The sequence below is a fragment of the Nansenia antarctica genome (genome assembly GCF_963989245.1).
Source record: "Nansenia antarctica genome assembly, chromosome: 3".
In the NCBI taxonomy this organism is placed as follows: domain Eukaryota; kingdom Metazoa; phylum Chordata; class Actinopteri; order Argentiniformes; family Microstomatidae; genus Nansenia; species Nansenia antarctica.
This window is the reverse complement of record NC_137688.1, coordinates 17,173,691-17,201,190: the sequence shown is the minus strand read 5'-3', so window position 1 is coordinate 17,201,190 and position 27,500 is coordinate 17,173,691. Positions and strand designations below refer to the sequence as shown.

Sequence of the window (27,500 nt, the reverse complement as noted above, 5' to 3'; positions counted from 1 at the left end):
AGTCTCCCCTGGTGTTCAACCTCCCCCAGCCTCCCCTGGTGTTCTACCTCCCCCAGCCTCCCCTGGTGTTCTTCTACCTCCCCCAGCCTCCCCTGGTGTTCAACCTCCCCCAGCCTCCCCTGGTGTTCTACCTCCCCCAGCCTCCCCTGGTGTTCTACCTCCCCCAGCCTCCCCTGGTGTTCAACCTCCCCCAGCCTCCCCTGGTGTTCTACCTCCCCCAGCCTCCCCCTGGTGTTCTACCTCCCCCAGCCTCCCCTGGTGTTCAACCTCCCTCAGCCTCCCCTGGTGTTCTACCTCCCCCAGCCTCCCCTGGTGTTCAACCTCCCTCAGCCTCCCCTGGTGTTCTACCTCCCCCAGCCTCCCCTGGTGTTCTGCCTCCCTCAGCCTTTCCTGGTGTTCTACCTCCCCCAGCCTCCCCTGGTGTTCTACCTCCCCCAGCCTCCCCTGGTGTTCTGCCTCCCCCAGCCTCCCCTGGTGTTCTACCTCCCACAGCCTCCCCCAGCCTCCCCCTGGTGTTCTACCTCCCCCAGCCTCCCCTGGTGTTCTGCCTCCCCCAGCCTCCCCTGGTGTTCTACCTCCCCCCGCCTCCCCTGGTGTTCTACCTCCCCCAGCCTCCCCTGGTGTTCTACCGCCCACAGCCTCCCCCAGCCTCCCCCTGGTGTTCTACCTCCCCCAGCCTCCCCTGGTGTTCTGCCTCCCCCAGCCTCCCCTGGTGTTCTGCCTCCCCCAGCCTCCCCCAACCTCCCCTGGTGGGGTCTGATGAGAAGTTCCTCTGTCATAGGATGCTATTTCGGTTTCGTCTTTAATTAGTGGCGGAGAAAACTAATATTGATCGATTGCTTGATGCTATATGAGTTGAATTATGCATGGCCTATTCAACGCTATTACTTTACACAGACATCATCTCTATCATAACATAGAAGTATGTTCTTTTATAGCATTCACACACAGGTAAAGGCGAAGGCAAATGTATTTGTGTAGCACATATCCATACAAATTAATGTAGACTCATAGTGTTTTACATAAAACATGAGATAAAATAACAATTAAAAAGTGAAAAATAAAAATGGGTCATCCTATACAATTCAATCAAATTAAAAGCCGAACAAACGAAGTAAGGCAGGTGCTCAGTGCAGGGTTGGCTGGTGTTTGTGAAGCAGATTAATCAGTTGTGACAATAGAGAACCTGATGATTGTTGATCTCATGCTGTCTGCCCTCCTGATTGGTAGTCACATGGCCTTGGTGGACAGTTGTTTTTCAGTGTGATGATCAATAGGATTAATCATTGATCTACGCAGCTACAGTATCAGTTCTGGAGGTGATCGGAGGACTTCAAGGGAAGTATTCAATTTACAGATTTTTTTCATCTGAATTGAATACATGTTTGGGATTTATAGGTTGTGTGTGTTAGTCTATAGGGTTAGGGTTAGGGCAGCCTATTAACTAAATTCATTTGAGTTGTATATGAACCTTAAAGGAATTCTAGTCCTTTTAGGTAACTAAACTGAGTTAGATACATGCAATGTCGTTAAGATGTCTTCTCTAACCGTCATCACCACTTCCAGATGTGGGGGTCGTGGAGTGTGTGCGCGCGTGCGTGTTTGTGTGTGTGTGTGTGTGTGTGTGTGTGTGTGTGTGTGTGTGTGTGTTTGTGTGTGCGCGTGCGCGTGTGTGTGTTGTGTTTTGAGTCTGCACGTGGTCCACTAGGGGGGACACGGAATCGCAGATCTCGAGCTCGAGTCTCCTTTGACCGGGAGTAACCCCGATTCTTGGAGTCTAACGGATGCAGACAACCTTCTCTCCGTATAAAACGCTCGTCTCGGTCCGATGCTTCTCCTCCTCCGCCGAGCGTGAGACACAGATCGCACTACCTGGATAACGAGCTCACAGGACACACACACACCATCCACTGTGGATAAGCTGCTTTTATTGGGAGGAAACTCAATTCATGCTGAGAGATAACTGATTTCGTGTGTTTGGAAAAAGGTATTTCGTATGTGTTTTCTTTTGTTGTTCATTGTCTCGTTTTTTGTTTATTCTGCCGTGTCAATGGAATCCGTTAATTAGATGGACAGATGGACCGTCCGTTATAGAACGAATAATGTTTTTTTGTTGTTGAGCTATATAGCTCATAATATGTGTTAGTTTTGCTTGTTTATCAGTAGTTTTTTGTGTGTTTACAAAAACACGAGGTACCCCTACTGTTATAGTTTGCGTGTAGCAAAAATAAAATCAAAGGTATGTTTTTGGTTTCATAATCGGAAGTGCGAAACAAAAGGCTGCTGTGGTTGTCACTGGAACATCGGTTTGCTGATAGAGGAAAACTTTCGCACTTTAACAAGCAGCCTTAACGGTTGCCGTTAAAACATTGGACCTTAGTGTAAATCTAAACAACGGAACAGCCCGTGACAGACAAAGTTCAAAACAATCACATACTCTCTGTGGTGACGACATTCATTGTTGACATTTAGCGTATTCAAGAAACAAAGTCAACTCTTTAAGTTGTAGAGTGGGTTCTGCAATTGTTTAGTTACTACTTTGTTTAATTGTAAAACGTACTGCTTAGGAACTTCCTGCCATAAAAGTGTCTCTTTTCAAATGCTTTATGTACATGTAAGTCATTTCAAAACGTTTTTCGGGCATGCAAAGTTACCGTCGCTTTAAAGTGATCATGTGTTGTCTACCTGTCCTGTCTGGACACGGAGAGACAATAAACTGTACTTGGGTTGGTATGTTCCTCTGACCACCGATAGGGGCGCTACATGTGCCTACAGTTGTCTATCTATGCCTTATGTGTCTGCCTTATTGTATAGAGTTGATGGGTTCATAGAAGACTTATACTGGGTAGATAAAGAGAAATGGTTGTCTTGTTTTGTCATGATGCTTCTATTCTATGCCAGTTGGGGCTGTTATGTGGCTGTGCCCGGTAATCCCAGACACACTTGACACAGCTCTCTTGTGAATGGAAAGGCCGGTAACGTCGTCATGATGATGCCAGCCCCCCCCCCCCACAGCCTGGAGATAGGCCTGTAACATTTTCATATGAATGAATGGTCTTACTTTATTGTCATTGATATAGTGCAGGTACCATACAACGACATTTGGAGTAGGGGCTCCCCTGGTGCTAGGAAAAAAAACTAAAAACAAGAAGGGAAAAGAGCTGGTTTACATAAATAAAGGCTATGTACACTATCCACTATACTATACTATACTATACAAATAAAACACTGTGCTGTACTCTATGCTATGCTATACCTATTCTAACATTTCCTATCTCTGAACCTTATGTACCCGAGGGTTGTCATATTGCACATAGTGTTATTGCACATTCATTTAAAGTGTCGCAGTTTGCAGGTTTGAAATTACTGATGATGCCAGCCCCCCCCCCCCCACGGCCTGGAGATAGGCCTGTAACATTTTCATAATGATGCCAGCCCCCCGCCCCTGGCCTGGAGATAGGCCTGTAACGTCGTCATGACGATGCCAGCCCCCCCGGGCCTGGAGATACGGATAATAAGCAGCCCCCTCCTTTCCGTTATAACAGTTATCACATCAGCGTTTCCACTTAAGACAAACACAAGTCCTACTTGCATTAGAGCCAACAGGAAATAGCAGGAGATAGCTGAGTTGCCAACATCATCAATATCATACGTATATGATATGATATAGCCTGACTGTATGGTGCATGTTGGTGTTGTATGGTGTTATCATTTGTATTGTAGCGAGATGTATTGTACGAGTATTTTATGGATGGCTGTAAGGCAGTTCTTATATGACATTTACCATGGTAGATTATTATTTTAACATATGTTTAGAGTTGTCTTATCATCAGATAAGATATACAGTATGATGTCTTATCAGTTGATAAAGAGGCTATGTGTTCTTCCTAAGAAGATTTTCTTTAGTTTCACAGTGATTTTCTTATCTTTCCGTCTATGAAATCTCTTGCCTCTTACTGGGCCCAGAATCGCCATGGTTTCTGATCAAGTACTGATCACAGTACTTATCTGTGATAAAAAACAGATTAAATCACAGACTTTTTAAGTGAGGAGGGGTGGTGGTGTTGGGGGGGGGGGGGTGTTGACTTGAAACAGTAGACTTCTGTGGTGACAACTTATGCTAAATTCCCAAAATGTAAATCACCCAATCGTCACGCAGCATCCATGATCCATTCACAAACCGAGTGTGTGGCTGTGAGAAGGTGTGATCAATGCCCCATTCAGATGCCATTGTGACAGAGACACAGAGCACTCCACACCTAGACCTCAATCTCCTCACAGACACATCCCCTCCTCTCACACAGGGGCTATTTAGGAAGTGAGTAGTCTCTCTCACACACTCATAGGGACACACACACGCCTGGTGTTTCGCAGAGGAGTCCCTAAGCGAGGACAACATTCTGAAAGAGAGAGAGAGAGAGAGAGAGAAAGGAAAGGAAAGGAGGAGGAGGAGGAGGAGAAGAAGTGGTCTTGTCAGCTGCAGATAGAGGTGCAGCCTTTGACCCCGTACCTTTGAGCTGCGTGCTGGCTGGCCCCCGTCCTCTTACCCCGCCTCACTGCCGCCTGTGTCTCATTCTAGAGAGCTGGAGCCGAGGGGACGAGCCTGAGGAACAGAAGTCCGGGGTCGAGATGTCCATCTCAACTCAGCTGGGCTTGCTGCTGTGGAAGAACTTCACATACAGGAGAAGGCAGACGGTAAGGAGAGACTCATTTTATTTTATTTTTTTTAAAAAGACTGTCTGTCTGATATAATTAATGCAGTGCCCCTTTAAAGGATGCAAGACTTGTAAGAGTATAGGACATTGTGTCTGACCTATAAGAGTATAGGACATTGTGTCTGACCTATAAGAGTATAGGACATTGTTTTTAAAACAAGTTTTATTGTTACGTCACATTACACAAGTGTAAGAGAGTAAAATTCTTAGGCTTCGGTTCCTGACATTGCAGCACAAGCCAGTAAGGCAAACACCAAGATACAGTAAGTCAAGATAAAAAAGTGACAATAGTACAAGACATAAGTGACAAATAAGACAGGATGCAATTAGCAGTACAAATAGTAAAATAAATAAAGTAGAATGTCATGAGTATCTGCACTCGGTGGCAGTGGGTGTGAGAGGTTGTATTGAGTAAAGTGGCTATAAGCTTTCTTATAAGAGTATAGGACGTTGTCTCTGAGATATAAGATTAAAGGACATTGTCTCTGAGTTATAAGAGTATAGGACATTGTCTCTGACTTTGAGGTTTGTTGAGAGAGGAAAATTAATGAGGTAGTGAAAGCGGATGTGTGGCTTTAAAGAGGAGAAGCATTGTTTAACCATTTAGCAGACGCTTCATTGTCATGGTTGTTTTGTTACGCTGTAGTGTCTAGTTCTCACAAGTACTTTTCATTACTGTTGTTTAGATTTGGTACTATATTTTTATAACTGTGTTCTAACTGTTATAACTCTCATAGCCTCGTAGAACTCATCTCCTCTGGGTTCTCCATGGACTTATAATTATTCTCTGTTCATCAAATAATAGTTGTTTAGAAACCCATTGTATTTCCATATGATCAGTTTGTTGGATATGTCTCTCTCAGTTCTTCTGAGCGTCCGGTGTCGTTCTGTTCTATGAGAAATATACTGCAGCCTCAGGGGAGGAGGCTGTGTCACAATGAGGCCGTCCTCCGATGTCTACCTCCTTCGTTCTCACCTGCTGTCCTACCAAGGACACCTCCCGGGTCTGAGCTACAAATTGTCAGAGTGCAGGGTGCTCCCCCCACCCTCTCAGGGTGCAGGGTGTACCCCCCCCCCCCACCCTCTCAGACTGCAGGGTGTAACAGCAGCAGCTGTGGAGGACAAAGACCAGACATAAGTAATGCTGACGCACCCCCTCCCCCCCCCCCCGCTCACCAGCCTGTGGGCCGGGATCAACCACCTTACATTTCAACCAGCTTACAGTTCAACAGATTCCCCAAAAAATATTCGTGAATTGATGAATCCGCATTAACAGTGATTAGCTTTTTGGATTTTTGAATTTCAGTTAATCTTCTGGGAAATGGAATGTAATTGCACTGGAATAGAGCCTAGCTCTACTGAGAGAGAACTGTTCTGAAGACTTGATGTGTTAAGCACTTTTTGAGCAGCTATTTTCTGACTTCTTCTTTTAATTGGAAGAAAAGGGAAAAAAATGTTCTAATGGGAAACAAAGAAAAGACACATAATGAACAGTTGAACCCCCCCCCCAACCAGAAGATAGGCTGAGAGCACACTCCGTCAATAATATGATAATAACCCGTCTGCTACATTGTCTGGAGATGGTCCCTTTTACAACATCGTCTCTAGAAGACCCTGAGACATTAGCCAACCCTCAGATCTCTCTCTCTCTCTCTCTCTCTCTCTCTCTCTCTCTCTCTCTCTCTCTCTCTCTCTCTCTCTCTCTCTCTCTCTCTCTCTCTCTTTCTCTCTCTATATATATACATTTATATATACACACATATATATCACTGTCTCCTATTTCTAAACGTTTAATTTTACAACTTTTGAGAAAGATGACTTCACTCTTGCTGGTATGTTGTTGTTGAAGTCAGGGTTGCTTGTATTGATTTTCCTCCTGCCCAGGAGAGGCTGGTGGAGGTAGGCATGGCAGGCCGGGCTCAATGTAACGCACGGAACGGAATGATACCAACGATACAACACGTGTTACGCTACCATTCCTCATTCCGTTCCACGCATTATAATGAGCCCAGCCTCCGATCTCTACCTCCCCCAGCCTCCCTCCTGTCTCCGTCATCCATAATGGATGAGGTCCTAAAAATGAAGAGAGCAGAAGAGCCTCATCCTATACCGGGCGGGGCAGAGTGTCGATGCATGCATATTAAATGAGGTTGTGGAGAATCCACGCGAAGACCACGGCAGCTTTTAAAAGCTCTAGACTGTTAGGAGAAGATTTATGAAGGGCCTACGGTAAAAGTGTGTGTGTGTGGAGGGGGGGGGGGGGGGGGGGGGGGGGGGGGCGGGGGGTAAGGTATAAAGTCGTAACGATTCTCCACAGGCCTGTACTGCTTGTTGAAAATGCTGACCGGACGTCTCTGTGTCGTCTGGTGTGTGTGTGTGTGCTCCTCTGTGCCTCAGTTGGTACGCTTAGGCTGTGGGTTCGATTCCTGCTGGGACCGTATATTCTGAAATGTATGCACTCATATGCAATGCATGTCGCTTTGGATAAAAGCGTAAGCTAAATGGCAGATACTGTATTGTTATATTATTATATTGTGTTGTCTGATGTGCTGTATGTCTGTCTGTCTGTCCTCCAGATCCAGCTGCTGATAGAGATCGTCTGGCCGCTGTTCATCTTCTTCATATTGATCTCCGTGAGATCGTACTACCCGCCCTACGAACAGCATGAATGTAAGTTTGCTGCAAGTTACACACACACACACACACACACCCTCATTCACACACACAACCCCCACACATATACACACCAGGGTTCCCGCGGGGTCTTAAGAAGTCTTAAATGTTAGAATCAGAATGTTAGATATGAGTTGGTAGGTCTTAAAAATGTATTCGGATTAGGAAGTTGCGATAACTTCTCTGTGTCGCTTTTAAATGTGCTTTGGGAAAATGCCCGGTCTGCAAAGTAAGCAGTCACTTAGTGTTTACTCACAAACTATTGACACAAAATGGCAGTCCCCCTCACCCCCCCCCCCCCCCCTCCGCCCCCTCATTGTTCCCCAAAATGGCCGCTCCAACTTCTCTTCAGTCTCTGTGGCGACGGTAAGAGTGATGACTGTTGATGTCGGTCGCCCTGCCAAGTACGTCTGGTGGCTTTTAAACCAGGCACAGGCATCTGGTTGACCAACAGAAAATGCTGTCTCTTAACCACACATGTAAACACACGTGCGGTAAAAACATGTTGCCAAGGAAGTTGCCCTTTGCGCATAATTGTTGAAATTCCAACATCAAGCTAATCGGTTTTTATGGTGTGTCCTTATCAGGCACGATGTTATGAGAGAAACAGTACAGGTGGAATATTGCGTTCTGCTCATGTGTGTTCTGGGAAAGCAGGAGGATGCTCCTGATAGTGTGATGGTATCTGACGCCACAGCTGTCTCGGGGAATATCAACCATGGCTCCTACAGACTCTGTGTAGCAGGGGTGGCCGGTGGAGATAGAAATCAAAGGACGTGCTCATTGTAATGCGCAGAACAGAATCAAACACAAACACTGTTCCTCATTCTATTCCATGCATCAGATTCCTACCGATTACTTATCCACCTATTTATATCCCCTATTATATCTATTTATGTCTCATTCTAGTTTTTTATTATCTTAAGACTGTATTTTATTATCTTAGGACAGTGTTGATTGTTAGCACCTAGGGTTTACTTTTCAATTCCATTGTACCCGTACAATGACAATAAAGATCATTCATTCATTCATAATGTGTAAAAAAACAACAAGCCATGTTGTCCTCCTATTTCTGCCTCCCCTCCTACGACATATGCGTGAAAGGCAGTAGGTCCAGGGCTTTGAGGGCATTTAATATCAGACATGATAAGATTCTCGATAAGTATAACGTATAGTTCACGAGTTCAGGTTGAGCAACCGCATATCACAATCATATGTGACAAGGTCTGGTGAAAAGGTCTGCATGTCTGCAATTGTGAAGTCGCGCAAATTACCAAAAAGCATGTAAGCTTATTTTCATATTACAAAAGTTTAAATGTTGAAGAGCCCAGTCAATATAACAAACAACAGTTTTAGGATAACTAAATACTTAGAATTTGTTAATTGGATTCAGTGTATCATCTGCTGTCCTGCTTTGTAGGCTACTGGGTAAGTGATGTGCTTATAAGCACATACAAGCTAGTAAACAAACGTTTTAGGACGTGTTCAAAAGCAAGGACTGTTTGATCATCTAATTATGTGTTTTTAGCATGTTGATGTTCTATCAGCATGTTGTGATGTGCTAAACACGCAGTTAGATGTTCATAGCGATGTTCTATTCTATTTCTATTTCATAGCTGCTAGCTAGCTACCAACGTGATGGTTGGGATGGACGCAATTTTCTCTGGTATTTGGTTTGCGGTACCAACATTCAAATAAGCATATCTTCTTCAACTATTTTCAGATTTCAATGTACATATAATTTGAAAGCTTACAGTCTGAACTTTCATAATGTGTAAAAAACAGAAAAATGACCTAGTCCTACTTGGGGACTTTTTCACCAGACCTCTCACATAGAACCGTATCCTCAGAAACACTAAAACAAGATGAAATGTAAAATTATCTCTATAATTTGTTTCTGTAAGAACTGTGACGCATTTTCCTTTCCCTCTGGAGTGCCATTTGAGTTCCTCTATCATTTCCTGCATTGGGTCTGCACAGGGCCTGCGGTCGTTTCAGAGTGGCTTTATTGAGGCTTTTATAGTATATGACGCTTTTATCGCTCCTGTAATCTCATTATCAAGGTCTGTGTGAACCTGAGGAAGTTCACAATGGGGGTGGGGGGGTAGAAGATCTAGCTATAGCACTGATGGTGGGGGGGTAACTAGCTATGGCACGGGTCACTGAGGGTAGGAGAGGAGGGGGCTGGGGTAGGTCTAGGTCAGGGTTACACCATGGTGAGCCAACGGATGCTGTCATCCCAATCAGCCACACAGGAGACTAATTAGATTTAGTTGGCTTGAGTGAGTTTGGTTAGTTTGTTTAGCTTGGGTTAATTTGGTTAGCTTGGCTTCATTTAGTTTGCTTGGGTTAATTAATTGCATCAGAATCAGAATTGCTTTTATGACATCAATGTACGGGTACACAGAGTAATATTCTTGGGTTCAGGTTCTTCGACACTGGCATGGTGATTATCTTGGGTGCATTAAGTTAGCCAGGATTAGCTGCCTCTGAATATGAGACCACCAAAGTCATAAAGCTTCAGCCTCTTAATTATGACCATCACCATGGTGACTTACCCGTCCTGAGAGACCTCTCTCCCATTTAACATTTGCATTTTTACGCTTTTATCCAAAGCAACATGCAATTAGAGATTCCAGGGACAGTCTCCCTGGATTAATTTAGGGCTAAGTCCCTAACTCAAGGGCACACTAGTGGTGGTGTTCCCAAGTGAGGTTTGAACTCATGACCTTCTGATCACTAGTCCAACTCACTATCCACTAGGCCAACACCACCCCAACACCTCTACCCTGCTCTTCTGTGTGACACCAGAATGACGTTAAGAATGTTCTCAACTCTGGGAAAAGCCAGGGATGTTGATGTCTTCCGGCCAGAAAGCAGAAGCTCTCGGGCGGGTACGCGGTTCTCACTTCCCCCTGCCCCCGCCTCCGACACCAGGAGCATGAAGGAGAGGGGATAGCTGCGGAGTGAGTCACCAGCATGTGAGCCTGGGCATGTTGCAACTGGTCCCAGACCAGACAGGACAGCGACAGGCCCCTCCTCCTAAGGCCTCGCTGCCCAGGGACGGACGCAACGAAACCACCAGAGAAAGGGGGATGAGAGGAACAGGACCGGGAGGATGAGGCTGTTAAACACCCACACACAGGGCTTTTGGCCATCTAGAGTTTAGCCCCAATTCAACAAAATAAAAAAGGATTCGTAAGATTATATTCGATGAATGATCTAAGTTCACCTGGTTTGCCCATTCCCAGAACTCTCTGTGTAATCACGTCATACATCTATGTAATCATCTAGGTAATCATGTAATACTATGGGTATATGGTTCTATGGCTATGCATCATGAGCTGTTAAATCAGCTCGCTCTGAAATCCAAGATGGCCGACTCTATTCTGCGCACTCTGTGGGAGCTGTTATCTTATCTGTGTTGTGCTAAGCAATGGGCCAGTTGGCAGTCTTAAGGTTCCTGATAGCGGATCTGCTTGTTTTGACTCATCAAATAACTGTGAACCGCTCAGGGAGGGAGAGGGACGACATCGCAGGGAGACAAAGGTTGTTACACTGCAGTTAGGCAATCTCACTCTCACACACACACACACACACACACACACACACACACACACACACACACAGATACTCACTCACTCACTCACTCACTCACTCACTCACTCACTCACTCACACACACACACACACACACACACACACACACACACACACACACACACACACACACACACACACACACACACACACACACACACACACACACAGAGTGATAAGGCTGAGAGGGTTACAGTATGGGATAGTAACTGCAGGGCCCCATGATAAGCCTATCAGACACAGAAGGCATATCTCCACCATGTCCTCTGGTGGACCGTGTTCAGACAGGAAACCTCTGCAGCGTTTAGGGTTAGGTTGTTGTTGTTGTTGTGTTGGACATGAAAGCCCGCTGTGGGCTGATCCTAGACGGTGATAAAGGAGAGGTTTAAGCTTCCCGACCTCTGATAAAATGTGACTGGAGTTAGATCATGTCTATGACATGTCTCGCATTCTTGATGTATGGTTAAAGATGTGGTTTGGAGCGTCCCCCTTGTGTATGTACTGTACCTCACATCTGTATAGGAAACATATTGATTGACTGATTGAACCGAAGTTGAGTCTGTCGCCATCTCTTTCCCTTTCCATCTCCCTCTCTCCCTCCCTTCTTCCCTCTCTCTCTCTTATGGAATTTCTGTCCCTCTCTCTCTGAATCTCTTCCCCCCCTCTCCCTCTCTCTTTCCATCTCTTTCCCTCTCCCTCTCTCCCCACTCTACCTCCCTCCCTCCATCTCTATCTCTCTCTAATAAGTGACACCACTAACGCCCCCCCCCCTCCTCCCCCAGGTCACTTCCCTAACAAGGCCATGCCGTCGGCGGGCACCCTCCCCTGGGTGCAGGGCATCATCTGTAACGCCAACAACCCCTGCTTCAGGAACCCCACGCCCGGGGAGTCGCCTGGGGTGGTGGGCAACTTCAACGATTCTATGTGAGTCCCACACACACACACACACACACACGCACACACACAGCCTCCACCCACAACACAAATACTATTTTAGATACAAGAGTTTTAGACAGCATTGATGAGCATTGTGCTCAGATTGAGTCTTGTCGATTGTGTCTTGTCGGGTAAACACTGGTGTGTGTGTATGTGTGTGTGTGTGTGTGTATGTGTGTGTGTGTGTGTATGGGTATGTGTGTGTGTGTGTGTGTGAGTGTGTGTGTGTGTGTGTATTAACCTGTGTGTGTGTGTGTGTGTGTGTGTGTATGTGTAAGTGTATGTGTGTGTGTGTGTGTGTGTGTGTGTGTATGCATGCATGCATGTATGTATGTATGTATGTATGTATGTATGTATGTATGTATGTATGTATGTACAGTGTTTCCTCCAGGAATTTTTACAATGGTGGCGGGTGTCCGCGCACGCGCGCTCAAAACAACGTTTTTTTTTTTTTTTTTTTTCTAATCACAGCCAAAACTAGAGGATGGCCAAAAAAAATAAAAAATGAATATACAGAATATAAACTTGTGACTGACAGTCACATACACACACAAAGATCATCAGCTATAATATAATACGAAGTAGGCCTACATGAGCACAAAAGCGGCTAACGTTACTGATTAACTGTTTACTGTAGTGCAGAGAGATGGTTGTCGTAGGCGGCGTATCAAATGACAAAGCTAAACGTTTAATGAAGGACATGAACGATTGTCAACAACACACTCAAGCAGTAAATAGAACAGTCTAAACAACTTGGGTACTACGGACGGAACAATAGTCTCAACCTATAGTTCCGTGCGTGAATTATGTAAACCCACCACATTACAGAAGTAAAATCACAGTCAGATGGAGCATTCGGTAAACAGCTGAGTATCAGCTGAGTTAAAGAAAACAAACTCTTACCTTTGATGAGACCCACATGAGCCCTGTTTTCCCGTACTTCTCCCGTGTGTCTCTTATTGTCCAAATGTTCCCTGAATTTTAGCTGCATGTTTTTCCAGCATGTAATTCCGTTGTCAATAAAAAAATCGTCTCACCTTCTTTTCCCCTTGACAATACTGTGTCGTTGCTAAAGTGACGGCACATAATAATCGTTTTTTGACTTGCTAATGTCTGCTAACGTAGCACTTGAAACTGGCGCCGTTCTCTGGACTGCAGCTGCTCCCGCGTTAGCATTAGCATCCATCTTTTCTTCTCCCTTCTCACCGTCACGAGCTCAAATGACACTTGTCGGCCGATCTAACTCTTAACACTCACTTACAGGACTTCTGACACCATGTCGTGTTATTCTATTAAACATACACGTGAGTCCTTCTGTATTTCAATGTAAGTGTCTTTATTTTAACTCGCTCTGTAAGCTCTACAATACCGGTCTCTTGTTGTCTCGTAGTAACCTGCCCACCTGACCTGGGGGGTATTCCATCAACGTCGCTAAAGGAAAATCCTGGCTTATTTTTGATAACTCTCGCGAGACCTATCAGAATATGCCTGGATATTTGTAAGAACTCTCGCGAGATTTATCAGACTAAACCTGGATTTTCCCTTTAGCGATGTTGATGGAATACCCCCCGGATGTCACTACGGTGGCCTGTACACAATAACAATAATACCACAGTTCACATTTAGACCAATCAGGAGCCCTTGTGTCACGTCGTCAACTGAATGTCATTAATCTGATTTTGGATCAGCGGTTAGAGAGAGATGGGCGTGGATTTAGGTGCACTTTTAGTCAACATCCATTATAGCGCTGATCTAGGATCAGATATATTTTAATCAGCTAAAATGTTTTTTTTTTTTTTTTTTTTTTTTGAGAGCTTTTTTTTTTTTTTTTTTGTGGACTGAATCAATTCGTGGCGGAGGAAATTCCATCGTGGCGGCCCGCCACCAATAAATGCATGTAGAGGAAACACTGATGTATGTATGTATGTATGTATGTATTTACCTGGCCCTGTGTGTGTGTGTGTGTGTGTGTGTGTGTGTCCTGGCAGAATCTCCCGTCTGTTCTCGGATGCTAAGAAGATCCTGCTGTACAGCCAGAACGACCGGAACCTGGACGGCTTCAAGGACCTGATCCAAGCTCTGCAGACACTGCAGGCCACCACCAAAGGTAGGCACCACGGGGTCATAGGTCAACGGTCGGCACCACAGGGTCATAGGTCAACAGTAGGCACCATGGGGTCATAGGTCAAAGGTAAACACCACAGGGTCATAGGTCAACGGTAGGCACCATGGGGTCATAGGTCAACGGTAGGCACGACAGGGTCATAGGTCAAAGGTAGGGCACCACAGGGTCAGTGGGCAAAGGTAGGGCGACACAGGGTCAGAGGGCAAAGCTCAGAGGTCGTTACCAACCAGCACATAGACTGCGCTGCACACACAGCGGTGGCCTGTTCTGTTGGACATCATAATTCGAATCGTCCAGATCGATGTGGACGTGGTAGAACGGAGACAACTCTCAGTCGTGCCCTGTTGAGAGTCTGGCCAGTTCTATGCAGTGTATTTCTATGTCTGTCTGTCATGTTAACTCTCTGGCTCATTGAACAAGCCCAGACACACTGTAAGTTTTATTTTAAGTTTTCATAAATCTTCATCTTCTAGTATTGTGACTGCCAATGGCCCCTGGCCCCAGCATAGATTACTTTTTCTTGCGATGACTGATGGATAGATGATTCACTTACTTAGACAAATGTTACATTACATTTATATTGCATTTTTGGCATTTAGCAGGCGCCTTTATCCAAAGCGACTTACAACAAATACATTTGACTATGTAAGTGAATCATCTATCCACCAGTCAAAGCAGGACAAAGTAATCTATGTTCAGGCCTGGGGCCATTGGCAGTCTTCGTGTTAGAAGAAGGAAGAGCATAATGTTTTCTTTGTTATTTTGTTTTGTGGTTGTCATTTCGGAGAAAGCCGTCTGTTAAATGTTGTAAATGTAAATGAGAGAGGAAGAGAGAGAGAGGTTTAGTGTGATTCCACCTGCGCTGTACCAACTCACAGCAGGTCTCCCCTACTGCTACCTGTTGAAACCTGCCTAGTGGGTCACCCCCCCCCCACACACACACACACACACACACACTCACACACACACACACACACACACACACACACACACACACACACACCTACTGTGCCGGTAAATGACTGAACAGATCTATACCACTCTGGCTTCCCTCTCCGCTTTCAATCCGTAATCACATTCCGTTATTAAACACGTGGGCTTGCGGGGGAGTAGAGCAGAGGTGGCGTGATGGGGAGGGGGTGAAGGGGGGGTAAAAGCCTCACCCCATCCGCCTGGCAGGTCCCAGCAGGCCGTTGGGTGGGCAGAAGCCTGGGAAACACCGAGCAGAGGGTTGGGGATCTGGCTGCAAGACCAGGCACGGAGGGTTACCTGCTCCCCTGGGACTGGAGTTTTAACTTTAACCTGGCATGGTTTACCTGCCTCCCCCCTGGGCCCTGAGGTTTACCTGTCTCCCTGGGCCCTGAGGTTTACCTGCCTCTCCCCTGGGCCCTGAGATTTACCTGTCTCCCTGGGCCCTGAGGTTTACCTGTCTCCTCCCTGGGCCCTGAGATTTACCTGCCTCCCTGGGCCCTGAGGTTTACCTGTCTCCTCCCTGGGCCCTGAGGTTTACCTGTCTCCCTGGGCCCTGAGGTTTACCTGTCTCCCTGGGCCTGGAGGTTTACCTGTCTCCCTGGGCCCTGAGGTTTACCTGTCTCTCCCTGGGCCCTGAGGTTTACCTGTCTCTCCCTGGGCCCTGAGGTTTACCTGCCTCCTCCCTGGGCCCTGAGGTTTACCTGCCTCTCCCTGGGCCCTGAGATTTACCTGCCTCCCTGGGCCCTGAGGTTTACCTGTCTCCCTGGGCCCTGAGGTTTACCTGTCTCTCCCTGGGCCCTGATGTTTACCTGTCTCCCTGGGCCCTGAGGTTTACCTGTCTCTCCCTGGGCCCTGAGGTTTACCTGCCTCCTCCCTGGGCCCTGAGGTTTACCTGTCTCCCACCCGGGCCTGGAGTTTTACCTGTCTCCCTGGGCCCTGAGGTTTACTTGCCCCCCCCACATCCCCAGAGTGACCACAGTTAGGTTTGGGTTAAACACAGTTAGGTAAGGGTTAGGGTTGTCTGGGTAACAGGATCTGGCGTTACGTCAGCGTGGGGTAATGGAGTCTTTAAGGGGAGACTGGTGGAGGTAGAAACTTGTAATGCACAGAACGGAATAAGGAATGGTATCAAACACACGTGTTTGAGAAGTATATATGCACTGTTGTGCACACTGGGTCTCCCCCTGTCACACACATTCAAATACACACACACACACACACACACACACACACATACACACACACACACACACACACACACACACACACTCACCCACAAGCCTGTTAGATTGATACAAAGATCAAGGTTATAGAGCCAGTGAGGCCTGATATGAACCTACCCTCCTGTAGAGCTGAAAAGTTGGTCTAGTACAGGGGAGGCTGGTGGAGGCAGAAATCGGAGGATGGGGCTCATTATAATACAAGGAATGGTATCAAACAACGTGTGTATTCCTCATTCCATTCCATCCATGCATTACAATGAGTCCGTCCTCCGATTTCTACCTCCGCCAGCCTCCCCTGATCTAGTTCTGTACTGTACTAGGTTTCTAGTTTTCATTTAATTGAAAATGGAAAATGGTCATTTCTTCACTAGACTCATACATACAGGACCGTCATCACAGGTTTCAGTTCCTGTCCCCTGCTAGCGTTGGCTAGTCCTGCGGAGACATTGTGAAACACTCACGTTACTTCAAGCCAAAGTGGAAGAAGTCAATATAGTTCAATCCAGACGGTTGATTCTACCGGTAAGCTATATGTGGAAATATGATTCCAGGATGATGCAACATCCTTAGAAGGAAGGAAGATGGTTCAACCTTTGTCATTGCACAGAGTACAATATAGCCGCTATAGCTCTGCCCCTATCCTCCAGCTGTTGTTGAAGGTTGTAGTGTATCTACGTCTACCTGTGAGGTCACAGGGCACTGACAATGTGCCAAGGCAGCACTTTTACTCACGGCACTCCTGATAATGACACTCCTGTTGATTAAGGCTCAATGATATCAGTTTTATCAGCTCTGGGACTCTGGGGATCGTGTCCTTATATAAGCAATGTTTGACCTGGGCCTAGTGGGTTTGACCTTTGACCTGGGTAAAGCTGTACACCTATAGTTACATTACATTTACATTTTTTGGATTTAGCCATGACGCCTTTATCCAAAGCGAATTACAACAAATACATTTGTCTAAGTAAGTGAATCATCTATCCATCAGTCATCATTAGGACAAGTAATCTATGCGCCAGAGGCTATTGGAAGTCAAAATGCAAATGCAAATTCTTTTTTTACGTAGTCATTAAGTAGACGCTCTTATCCAGACTTAAGTGCATTCATCTGAAAAAACTAGATGTCACGATCATCCTCACTCTGCTGTGCTCACTGCCACTAAGACCTATATCAATCAATCAATCAATCAATCAAATTTCATTTATATAGCACAAGTCATGCATTGAATGCATCTCCAAGTGGCACGTGCTGAACAATAGTAAATAAACCACAAATCAACAAGAGGTAGGAGATAGAGATAGACTCAATAGAGACTCTATGGGCTCTAACAGCCGGAGCAGTGTGGGTTTCAAAGGAAATACAAAGCATTAATATTTGAGATCTGAGGAAGGGAAAGAAGCGTTTATAAGCAAAATTCCACAGTAACTTTAATGTCAGCAGCGAGTGTTTGCATGGCCTTAGATGGGGAGGTTTGAAAGGTTTCCTGTTCCTCACACTGTGATCAAGCTGCTTTGATACAGCTGGGTGTACTGGTGTCATTGGGTTTCATACGGCCGGGCCGGGGTGGTGTCACCGGGTTTGTGGACACGCTCTGACCGCTTCCCCCAGCGCCCGGGCCAACCCTAATGGCCTCCCTCCGCTGGGACAAAAGACGCCCAGCTATTCTGGTTCCACGGTTCCAAATTAATTGCTGCTTTTTTCGTCAAGTATCTTTTGTTTGCCCGGTTTGCGGTGTATTTTCTGTGGACAACGTGGACCTCTATCCTTATCTGAGTTGATTGAATTAAATCATTGATTGGTATTGATAAGTGGTTGTTGATAGAGGTGATTATGTAAGAGGTAGATAATCTAGTCTGTCGCCCCAACTCACTGATTATGGGGCGTTCATACACTTGAAAGCCTGCCATCGGCTAACTCAATCTATCTATCTATCTATCTATCTATCAGACATCATAAGAAAAGTAACCGATGCTATAACCAGGTGCCATTGGCAGTTACTATGCTCTTTAGTAGAGAAACTGTACAGAGGGGAAGAGGTCTTTAGGAGGGACAGTTAAGATATAGCCTGAAGTTCCTCTAAATCTCAGCGTGTGTTAGCGTCCCAGTTAGCGTCCAGGCTAGGCCCCTAATGCAATGCACACCCTTAACTCACCAACTGCCGAAGAGTTCCGGAACACTCCCCACCTACAGTGCCAAGTGTTTTATGTGGTATTTACCTAGCAACAACACACTGATTGGCTACAAAATTAAATGTATGCATTTCTGGTGAATAAAGATTCAATGACATTTGATTAGATTCCACTTTATTGTCATTACACAGAGTAATGTCATCCTTGGCACTCTAGAATGTTGACAGTTTGGGCAACTTTATTGACCACTAAAGGAGTTAATACCCATCCAGCAGCTTGATATGGAATGATATTTACATGGATTAATCTTCCAATGGATCATAATCTGTCCGTAGAGCAATCTACCTAACAGTAAGGCGGCCCGCTAGTAAACTACAGCTAGTTGTTCCGCCGTGTGGTTGGTTGGCGAGCTGGCAGGCCTTGGCTGGGTCCAGCGGGCCTCTCTAGGCTTGGCTGGGTCCAACGGGCCTCTCTAGGCTTGGCTCTGAGGACAAAGATGGAATTCACAGGAGCCTGTTAATGTCTGGGCAGTACAATAGAGCCAGGGATTTGTCAGACTAGATTTGCAGGGAGGTGTCAAGTTGTGGGGGGGGGGGGGGGGGGTTTGGGGTGGGACGGGGGGGGGGTAATGAACTGTAAGCAGAGGACCAACATTGATGCAATTGACCTGTGGCTAATGTAGAGGTATGTTGTGGGTCAGCGGGGGGGGGGCGGGGGGGGGGTTGGAGGGGGGGGGGGGGGGCGTTTGGCCGTGGTCTCCCTCATTTGGACAGTTATGTCTGTTGGCTTTGTGAAGTTCAGTGTGGTGAAAAAAATATATAATAATAATGCTGAGGAGTGTTTTGGGGGTGGGGGGTAGGGGGGGAAGTGGAGGCCAGTAAAAAAGTGATGAATTTGCTCTGTCACTAATTCTAAAGCATTGTTGTGGGTCATTGGATAAAATGTGTCGCTAATTGACCTGAATAGTCTGAGGGCTTTTCATAGGCACTCTGTGTCCCCAGGACCCCCGACCCCCCCTTCTGCTCCCGGCCACCCCCCCCCCACACACACCCATTCACCCCCCCCCACCCCCCCTTCACCTCCCCCCCCACCCTTCACCTCCGCTTTCCTTCAAAAAGAGGGGGGGGTCCTGTTCCAGGAATCTGCCACCTCCTGGCCTTTTGTCTCTCACCCCCCCTCTCATCCTCCCCTCCACCTCCCCCCCCTCTTATCCTCCCCTCCACCCCCCCACTGCCTTCAGAACGAGCGACCCAGCCCAGTATTTCCAGCTTTTGTTCTTTCAAAAGCAGTTTACTCGGTAGTTAACAGCAGACAGTCTGTGTGTATGATCCTATGGGCTGTTCAGTGTGAAGGAGGTGTCTGTGTGTACCTGGGTTGAAGGTGTGAAGGAAGTATATGTGTGTGTGTGTGTGTGTGTGTGTGTACCTGGGTTGAAGGTGTGAAGGAGGTATATGTGTGTGTGTGTGTGTGTACCTGGGCTGGAGGTGTGAAGGAGGTGTGTGTGTGTGTGTGTGTGTGTGTGTGTACCTGGGCTGAAGGTGTGAAGGAGGTGTGTGTATGTGTGTCACATGGCTGTCTGAATGTGTCGGTTCACACTGTCACCTGGTGTCCCTCAGGCCAGAGCTTCTAGGAAAAGGAAGTGAGACATGGGTTTTATTGTTATCGTCTAGGTTGCCGCAAGTCAAGTCAGAGTGTGTTGGTCGATGAACAGGATACAGTCAGTTGAGCTTCCTCTCAACAGTGAACAGATCAGTAGGCAGCAATAAAATACAATAATAACACAAAAATAAGGCAATAAGTGTTAGATACAGTAATAATACTAGTTATATATATTTTTTAAAGGAAGTGAATAATAGCTATTATTATACATATATAATATTATAAATATATTTATAAGTGTGTGTGTGTGTGTGGTTGATGTGCAGAGAGTCAGTGCTCTCTTGTCTTCGGTGCAGATGGGCAGTTAGAGACTGTCTCTGTGTAACCATGGTAACCATGGGCATGTCCAGAATGGTTTGGTGTATTTACCTTTCCTGTCAGTGTGTGAGTGTTGGAGGTGCTCCTCTTTGGCCCCGAGCTGCTTCTCACACCTACAGCCACTCTGAACTGTGTGTGTGTGTGTGTGTGTGTAGCAGTTATGTGGCCTTCACGCTTCAGCATCGCTATTTTTCAACATCTGTTTTAGCTAGGGTTGCCGTAGGGGCAGAGTGGTGTGTGCGTGTGCATGCGTGCGTGTGTGTGTGGCAGCCAGGTATTTCCTCTGGAGCGTTCCAGGTATGCGGCCTACATTCCCCTCAGACACGGCGACAGACTTCCTGTCCCGTGTGAATGCAGCAGCCTCTCCCCGAAACTCACGCAGGAGGAATATTTGGGATACGTAGGGAAGTGGCGGCCTTGGCGAGGGTGAATTCTGCCAAGCCCTCTCCTGCTGCCACGCCCGCCTGTCAAAACACAGGTTTCAATTCAACTTTGAGAAAGATAAAAGAAAGCTTAGCCCGGTAATCCTCCGTCCTGCACTGAGGCGTCTGTAAGGCCTGCCACCTGAGAGGAACACACAGGACAGAGAAACACACAGGGAACATGTGAACACACGCACAGCCCCAACAACAACAACACAAAGGCACGTCTGGATGAAAGATGAAAGCCGATACAGGGTCGGGACTTCAGAACGTATATAGTAGAACGTTCTCCCTGAAAGAACGTCTGATTCACCGCAGAACCCCGACACCTAGGGCTAGGATCATCACAACCCTGTACGTCAGGGGAGGTGGAGTTAGGAGCCAGAGGACAGGGGAGGCTGATGGAGGTAGGAATCAGAGGACAAGGGAGGCTGGGGGAGGTAGAACACCAGGGGAGGCTGTTGTAGGTAGAACACCAGAGGAGGCTGGGGGAGGAAGAACTCCAGGGGAGGCTGGGGGAGGTAGAACACCAGTGGAGGCTGGGGAAGGTAGAATGACAGGGGAGGCTGGTGGAGGCTCAGGGGAGGCTGGTGGAGGTAGGAATCAGAGGACATGGGAAGCTAGTGGAGGTAGAACACCTGGGGAGGCTAGGGGAGGTAGAACACCAGGGGAGGCTGGGTGATGTAGAATACCAGGGGAGGCTGGGGGAGGTAGAACACCAGGGGAGGCTGGGTGATGTAGAACACCAGGGGGGGCTGGCGGAGGTAGAACACCAGGGGAATCTATGAATCAGTGGATAGGGGAGGCTGGTAGAGGTAGGAATCAGAGGAGAGGCGTATTGTCATGCAGCCTCCCCTGGTGTAGAGGACACAGGCAGTCATCTCAGGTGAATATGGGAGCGCTGGTTTGAACACGTTTGTTGTGTTTTTCAGGCTACACCTGAACTGTCCCTCCTAAGACCTCTTCATCTCCTCTTTCTCTACTGTAAATATTATTATTCTTTCTTCTAGCATTGTGACTGAAGATGGCCTCTGGCCCAAGCACATGATGTTCTCAAAGCTGCTATTTATACTTCCTTTTTAACATACACATACAATGTTGTGGTGTGGTAGTGTGTGTATTAGGGCTGGGTTAAAAAAATCGATTTCCCGATTCTGAATCGATCTTCATTGAATGAGCGATTATCGATTCATAAATCCCGAGATCGATCTTTCATGTTTTTTTATTTTTATTTTTATTTTTTATTTTTCTGCTTGCAGCTTCAACCCGCAACGAGATCTCGTGGCCAGATCTCGCGCTACAAGAATTTATCATATCTCACGCAACGACCAGGCTTAAAGGCAGATGTCTGGGTGCATTTTGGATGTAAAAATTATGACGATAGAGATGAGCAGGACAAAAGCAAAGCCATATGCAAGCTGTGCGCAGTGGAGGTTAAATTTAGTGGAAACACCACAAATCTACGGAACCACTTATTGAGGCATCACCCTGACGTGAAACATGGAAAAGCGGATCCGAAAGAAGCCTCGCTGATAAAGACGTTTGGTTGCAAATTACAATCAAATTCTCCGCGTGCCCAACAAATTACTACAGCGTCGTCAGTGTATTATGCAAATAAGTTATTTGAGACAGTCCTGAGGGATATGTGATGTCTTGTTTACCGATAGGCTATGTTTGTAGCCCCTTTATTTACACTGGCTGCAGTAAAGCACGTTAAAAAGCACTTTTTGTAGTGTCTGATTTAGCAAAATGTTGGTCAATGATGTTCATTTATGTTCCAATAAGAAGTACATTCATGTAACTGCTTTGGAGTCAATTCTTAATGTAAACATTGATATGTTTAACAATGCTACATGTTATAGGGTTCCTTGAACCATTTATAGCATTAGTTCTGAGAATCTCTTCATATTCAAGGAAAATTGATATTGTAACTAAATCGAACCGGAATCGAATCGAATCGAATCGAATCGTGAATCGAATCGAATCGGGAGCTGTGAATCGGAATCGAATCGTTTTGGGAAATCAGTGGCGATACCCAGCCCTAGTGTGTATGTAGGTATCGTTTTTTAGGTGATGCATAAACACATTTCGTTCAATCGTGCAATGACAATAAAGCTTTCTGAGATTACTTTTTCTTATGATGACTGATGGATAGATGATTCACTTACTTAGACAAATGTATTTGTTGTAAGTGGCTTACGATAAAGGCCTCTGCTAAATGCAATTTGCATTTACAATGTAAATGTAAATGTACATTACAAACCCAAACCCTAATGTTTGTCTCCTGCAGGATTCAAACTAAAGGACTTTCTCCATGACAACGAGACGCTGTCCACGTTCCTCCACCGGAACGCTTCCTTCTCGCCTCATGCCATCCGGGAGATCGTTGAGGCGGACGTGAACTTGGAGAAGGTAAGGAGAAGCAAAAAGATTAAACTTTATTGTCATTGCAGAGTACAAGTACTGAGACACTGAGACGAAATGCAGTGTAGCATCTAACTAGAAGTGCAAAGTGATATAAAAACATAACAGTGATAGTGATAGGTGCAGTATGGCAAGTACGGTAGTTAGAGGTATATACAGTTATCAGCTATGTACAGTTACGGTAGCTTTGTACAGTATGATATGTACATATGTATAAATAGTGGCTATATCAAAGGAGGTATGTGTGCAATGTGCAAAAATATGGTTTGTGCAAAGGCAGTATTTGAAAACAGCAGTAGGGCAAAGGGTAACTGAGTAGTCACATTGACCAGGGGTGTGTGCAACCAGCAGTAGTGCAAAGGGTAAGACATTTTCCTGGTCAGGTCACATGATCAGGATGAACCTGTAAATGACTGTGGTCCATTCACTATAAATAAAAAACGATATTATCTTCCACATACAGTGTATTCGCCACATCAGCGGAGGCTGGTGGAAGTAGAAATCGGAGGACGGGCCTCGTTATAACAAGAGGAATAATTCCTCATTCGGTTCCATACGTCACAACAAGCCCGTCCTCCGATTTCTACCTCCAACAGCCTCTATTGCATCACATCCTCAGAGTATTAGTCCCTCAGGCCTGTTCCCCATCCTATCTTGTCTGGGGTCGGAGGTCAGCTAGGAGCCGAGGTTGGGTCTGCGGAATCTGTAGCAATCCCAGATTACCTCCACCTCCCAACCACCTGACGTGGAGGTAGATATAGAGGTAGACATGGAGGTCAAAGGTTAAAGCGCCAGGCATGTTGCAGCGTGGAAGCCTACCCAGAGATCACAAACATGTGTATGCTAATAACCGTGACTAACTCCACCCCACTCTCTCTCTTCTCCTTTTTTTTACTTCCCTCTCCTTCCCCCTCCGCCTCTCACCCTCTTCTCTATCCTCTTCTCTTCTCTTCCTCCCTTACCTCTCACCCTCTATCCCCCCCCCCCCTACTAGGTGTTGATGAAAGGTTACGGGGTGCACCTGCGGGACCTGTGTTCCAGCCGCGGTAACGCCAACGGGACGACCCTGGAGGACTTTGTGACCATCTCTGACAGAGGTGTGACCAGACGGGTGCAGGACCTTGTCTGCCACTCCCCCAGGTCTTGGCTCAACCAGGCCGAGCGGCTCTTCCTCCAGAACTTGGACTTCCTCAAACCCATACGGGTAAGACCCAGCAAAGCACAGCCTCTCCCAGTCCCAGACCCAGCCAATTACAGCCTCTCCTAGTCCCAGACCCAGCCTATCACAGCCTCTCCCAGTCCCAGACCCAGCCAATCACAGCCTCTCCTCGTCCCAGACCTAGCCAATCACAGCCTCTCCCAACCCCAGACCAGCGAATCAGATTCTAGAGAGGAGGAGAAAAGGCTAGGGGGATAGAGAGGAGGAGAGGGAGATAGAGAGACAAAAGGAGGGAGAAGGCCGTCCCCTGGCCCCAATGACTGTCCCAGATTTGATCGTCCAGTTTCCTCTGACAAGGAGGGATATTGTTTAGAGAGAGTGGGGCCTGAATGAGGCTGTCGCTCGGGGGGGGGGGGGGGGGGCCTCACAGGAAGGGTGTTCGGGTTTTGGTCAGTTGTTTTCGTTAACGGACCGGTCATAACGCTCCCTCTCTCTCTTCCAGCAGCCATGGTTTCTCTCTAAAGCTAGGTGACTTAGCCACCGATGCACTGCGAGCCAGCACACACACACACGCACACACACACACACACACACACACACACACACACGAGAAGAAAGGGAAGGGAAGAAAAGGAACAGGAGAAGAAAGATAGAATGGGGGGAGGGAGAAGCAGCGTGGGTGAAGAAGAGCATGTTGTTGCTTGTCTCTGTAATGTGGTGTCTCTAAAGGTGGAGTCAGGTGACTCACTCACTTAGACAAATGGATTTGTTGTAAGTTGCTTTGGATCGTCTAATAGCTAAATGTCTAAAAACTCATGTCTAAAAATAATAATAAGTAATGTACATGGTAGCGCTACTTGTAGCCCTCTCCTCCTCTCTATCCCCCTCTCCTCCTCTCTATCCCCCTCTCCTCCTCTACCTCCTCTCTTCCGCTTCCTCCTCTATCCCCCGCTCGCTGCTTGTAGCCCGCGGCTACGTGTGAAACTCCCATCAAAGCACCTCAATACCAGCCTCGTCATGTGACAGAAATCATTTCATCCAAGGGTTTATCGTCTATAAATCACATCAGAAAGTGCATTTCATTTAAGGTGTTTCATCTAGAAAGGTCAGTTGCTCTTGTACATGTTGCTACCAGTTTTCCTGTCAATCACTGCGCTGACCTACACACGTATAAGTTACAGCTTGCCATTAATCCTGGTAAATCCCAGTAAGATATCACAAAGAGTCACTTTGATCAGGAATCTCTTCCTTAAAGTTTATGGCTTAAGAGACCTGGACACTAGCCAGGGTATTTACAATGATTATCTCTCCCCATAAAATCTCAGCATCACGTGTCAATCAAATATGACCTCTTAATGATAATATTGATTAGCATCCAGGTCACGGTGACACTGTGGTGTGTGTTAGTGGGGTCAGAGGTTTTGAGGGGAAGGGTCTCGGTCTTATGAACAGTAAACAAACACACAAACAAACAAACAATGTTCTTCCTGTTTCCTGTGCCTTTGAGTAACACGACGGTTACTGGAGTCTGTGCACTTGCCCTCGGGACACGCACACACATGCATGGCTAGAAAGCCGTGGTGGGTGTGAGGGAGGTTTGTTGACTTCTGACCTCGATCCATCTTTCTATGTGACAAGTGTGTGAACTGACCTCTCCTCTCTTCCTCTGTTTATTTCTATCTATCTCTCTCTCCTCTCCTCACCTGTTCTCTCCATCTCTCTCTCCTCCTCTCCTATGTTCTCTCTCTCTCTCCTCTCCTCTCCTTCTCTCCTCTCTCCATCTCTCTCTCCTCTCCTCTGTTCTCTCCATCCCTCTCCTCTCCTCTCCTCTCCTCTCCTCCCCTCTCCTCTCCTCTCCTCTCTCTAACAGAGGGATGTGAAGACAGACCCCGAGGCTGTGCAGCAGGTCGCCAACGCCACGGATAATCTACTGGAGAGTCTGGGCTCACTGGCTGTAGAGGTACACACACGCACACGCACACGCACACACACACGCACACACACACACACACACACACACACACAGATAATCCACTGGAGAACCTAATGTAACCCTGTGAAGGTGTTATAAGCCTTTGTCCAGCTAATGGTTTATGGTTTTAGGGGTCGTGGGGGGGAGGGAGGATTCAAATGGCATGGCAAGGCAAGTTTATTTGTATAGCACATTTCATATAACAGGAACAATTCAAAGTGCTTTACATATAGCATAAAAAAATACAGAAAAAGGATAGTAAGAAAAGAAAAAAAGAGACAAGAATAGACATAGGAAATAAATAGATACACATAATAAGACAATGAAATGTATAAAAAGATATAGATAACAGTGTTATTACTGCAACTGTATTCAAGCGCTGCCCTTCCCGATATGCCGCGTGAGATTGCAGGTACTAGTGTACTACATCTGTGTTTAGCCACTATCCTGCGCATACGGCATGTGAGATTGCAGTGTAAAATGATACGCAAACACATTTAGCCTATATTTACAGTGAATTTATAGCGCTTGGATTATGGATCATAAAACTCGTAACTGCTGCAGGTATAAGAAGTAAAAAGATAAAACGTTTAATAAGATAATAGTTAATGGATAAAAGGCATAGATAGAGTGTTAGTGTTTAATCATAACTGCTGCAGAACATGATAGTTAACCTGTTGGTCATGACCTGCTCAGAGTTAACCTGTTGGTCATGACCTGCTCAGAGTTAACCTGTTCTTCATGACCTGCTCAGAGTGCGTTTCCTGGTTGGCCTTGTCTGCAGGCATTGATATTGATATTGATGGTTATTAAGAACTGCCTATCTAGAAGAATGGGTTTGCTATGAAAGAACAAGTCCCAGCCCCCCCCCTCCCTCCCCTCCATAACCCCCCCCCCCCCTCCTCCCTTGACCTACTTCTCCTGACTCTAACTATCCCTCTCTCATCTAGTTGGCTTTGAAGTTTCGCTACACACGGTATCCCACCACCCCAACGGCGCATCGAGTACAGCATGACATACACACACAGGCACACACATACATACAGGCATGCAAACACACATGCACGCACGCACACGCACACACACAAACACACAGCCTGCAGTATTTGTTTGTCGTGTGATAACCTTCTGTTTGGACAGCTCATACACAAGTAGAAAGTTGGGCAACAGTTAT

General features: G+C 46.4%; 1 protein-coding gene across 3 annotated transcripts in view; it reads left to right on the top strand.

Moving 5' to 3' along the window:
• The first annotated feature begins 4,587 nt into the window (after positions 1 to 4,587).
• abca1b (ATP-binding cassette, sub-family A (ABC1), member 1B) overlaps positions 4,588 to 27,500 on the top strand; it is a 49,211-nt gene continuing 26,298 nt past the window's right edge. For all 3 annotated transcript variants that reach the window (XM_080526402.1, XM_080526401.1, XM_080526400.1), the window contains exons 1-7: positions 4,588 to 4,695; positions 7,292 to 7,385; positions 11,770 to 11,911; positions 13,912 to 14,030; positions 23,062 to 23,183; positions 24,190 to 24,399; positions 26,225 to 26,314. In XM_080526402.1, coding sequence (XP_080382528.1) covers positions 4,630 to 4,695; positions 7,292 to 7,385; positions 11,770 to 11,911; positions 13,912 to 14,030; positions 23,062 to 23,183; positions 24,190 to 24,399; positions 26,225 to 26,314 — 843 coding nt within the window. In that variant the 5' untranslated portion in view covers positions 4,588 to 4,629. The remainder of the gene's footprint in view (positions 4,696 to 7,291; positions 7,386 to 11,769; positions 11,912 to 13,911; positions 14,031 to 23,061; positions 23,184 to 24,189; positions 24,400 to 26,224; positions 26,315 to 27,500) is intronic.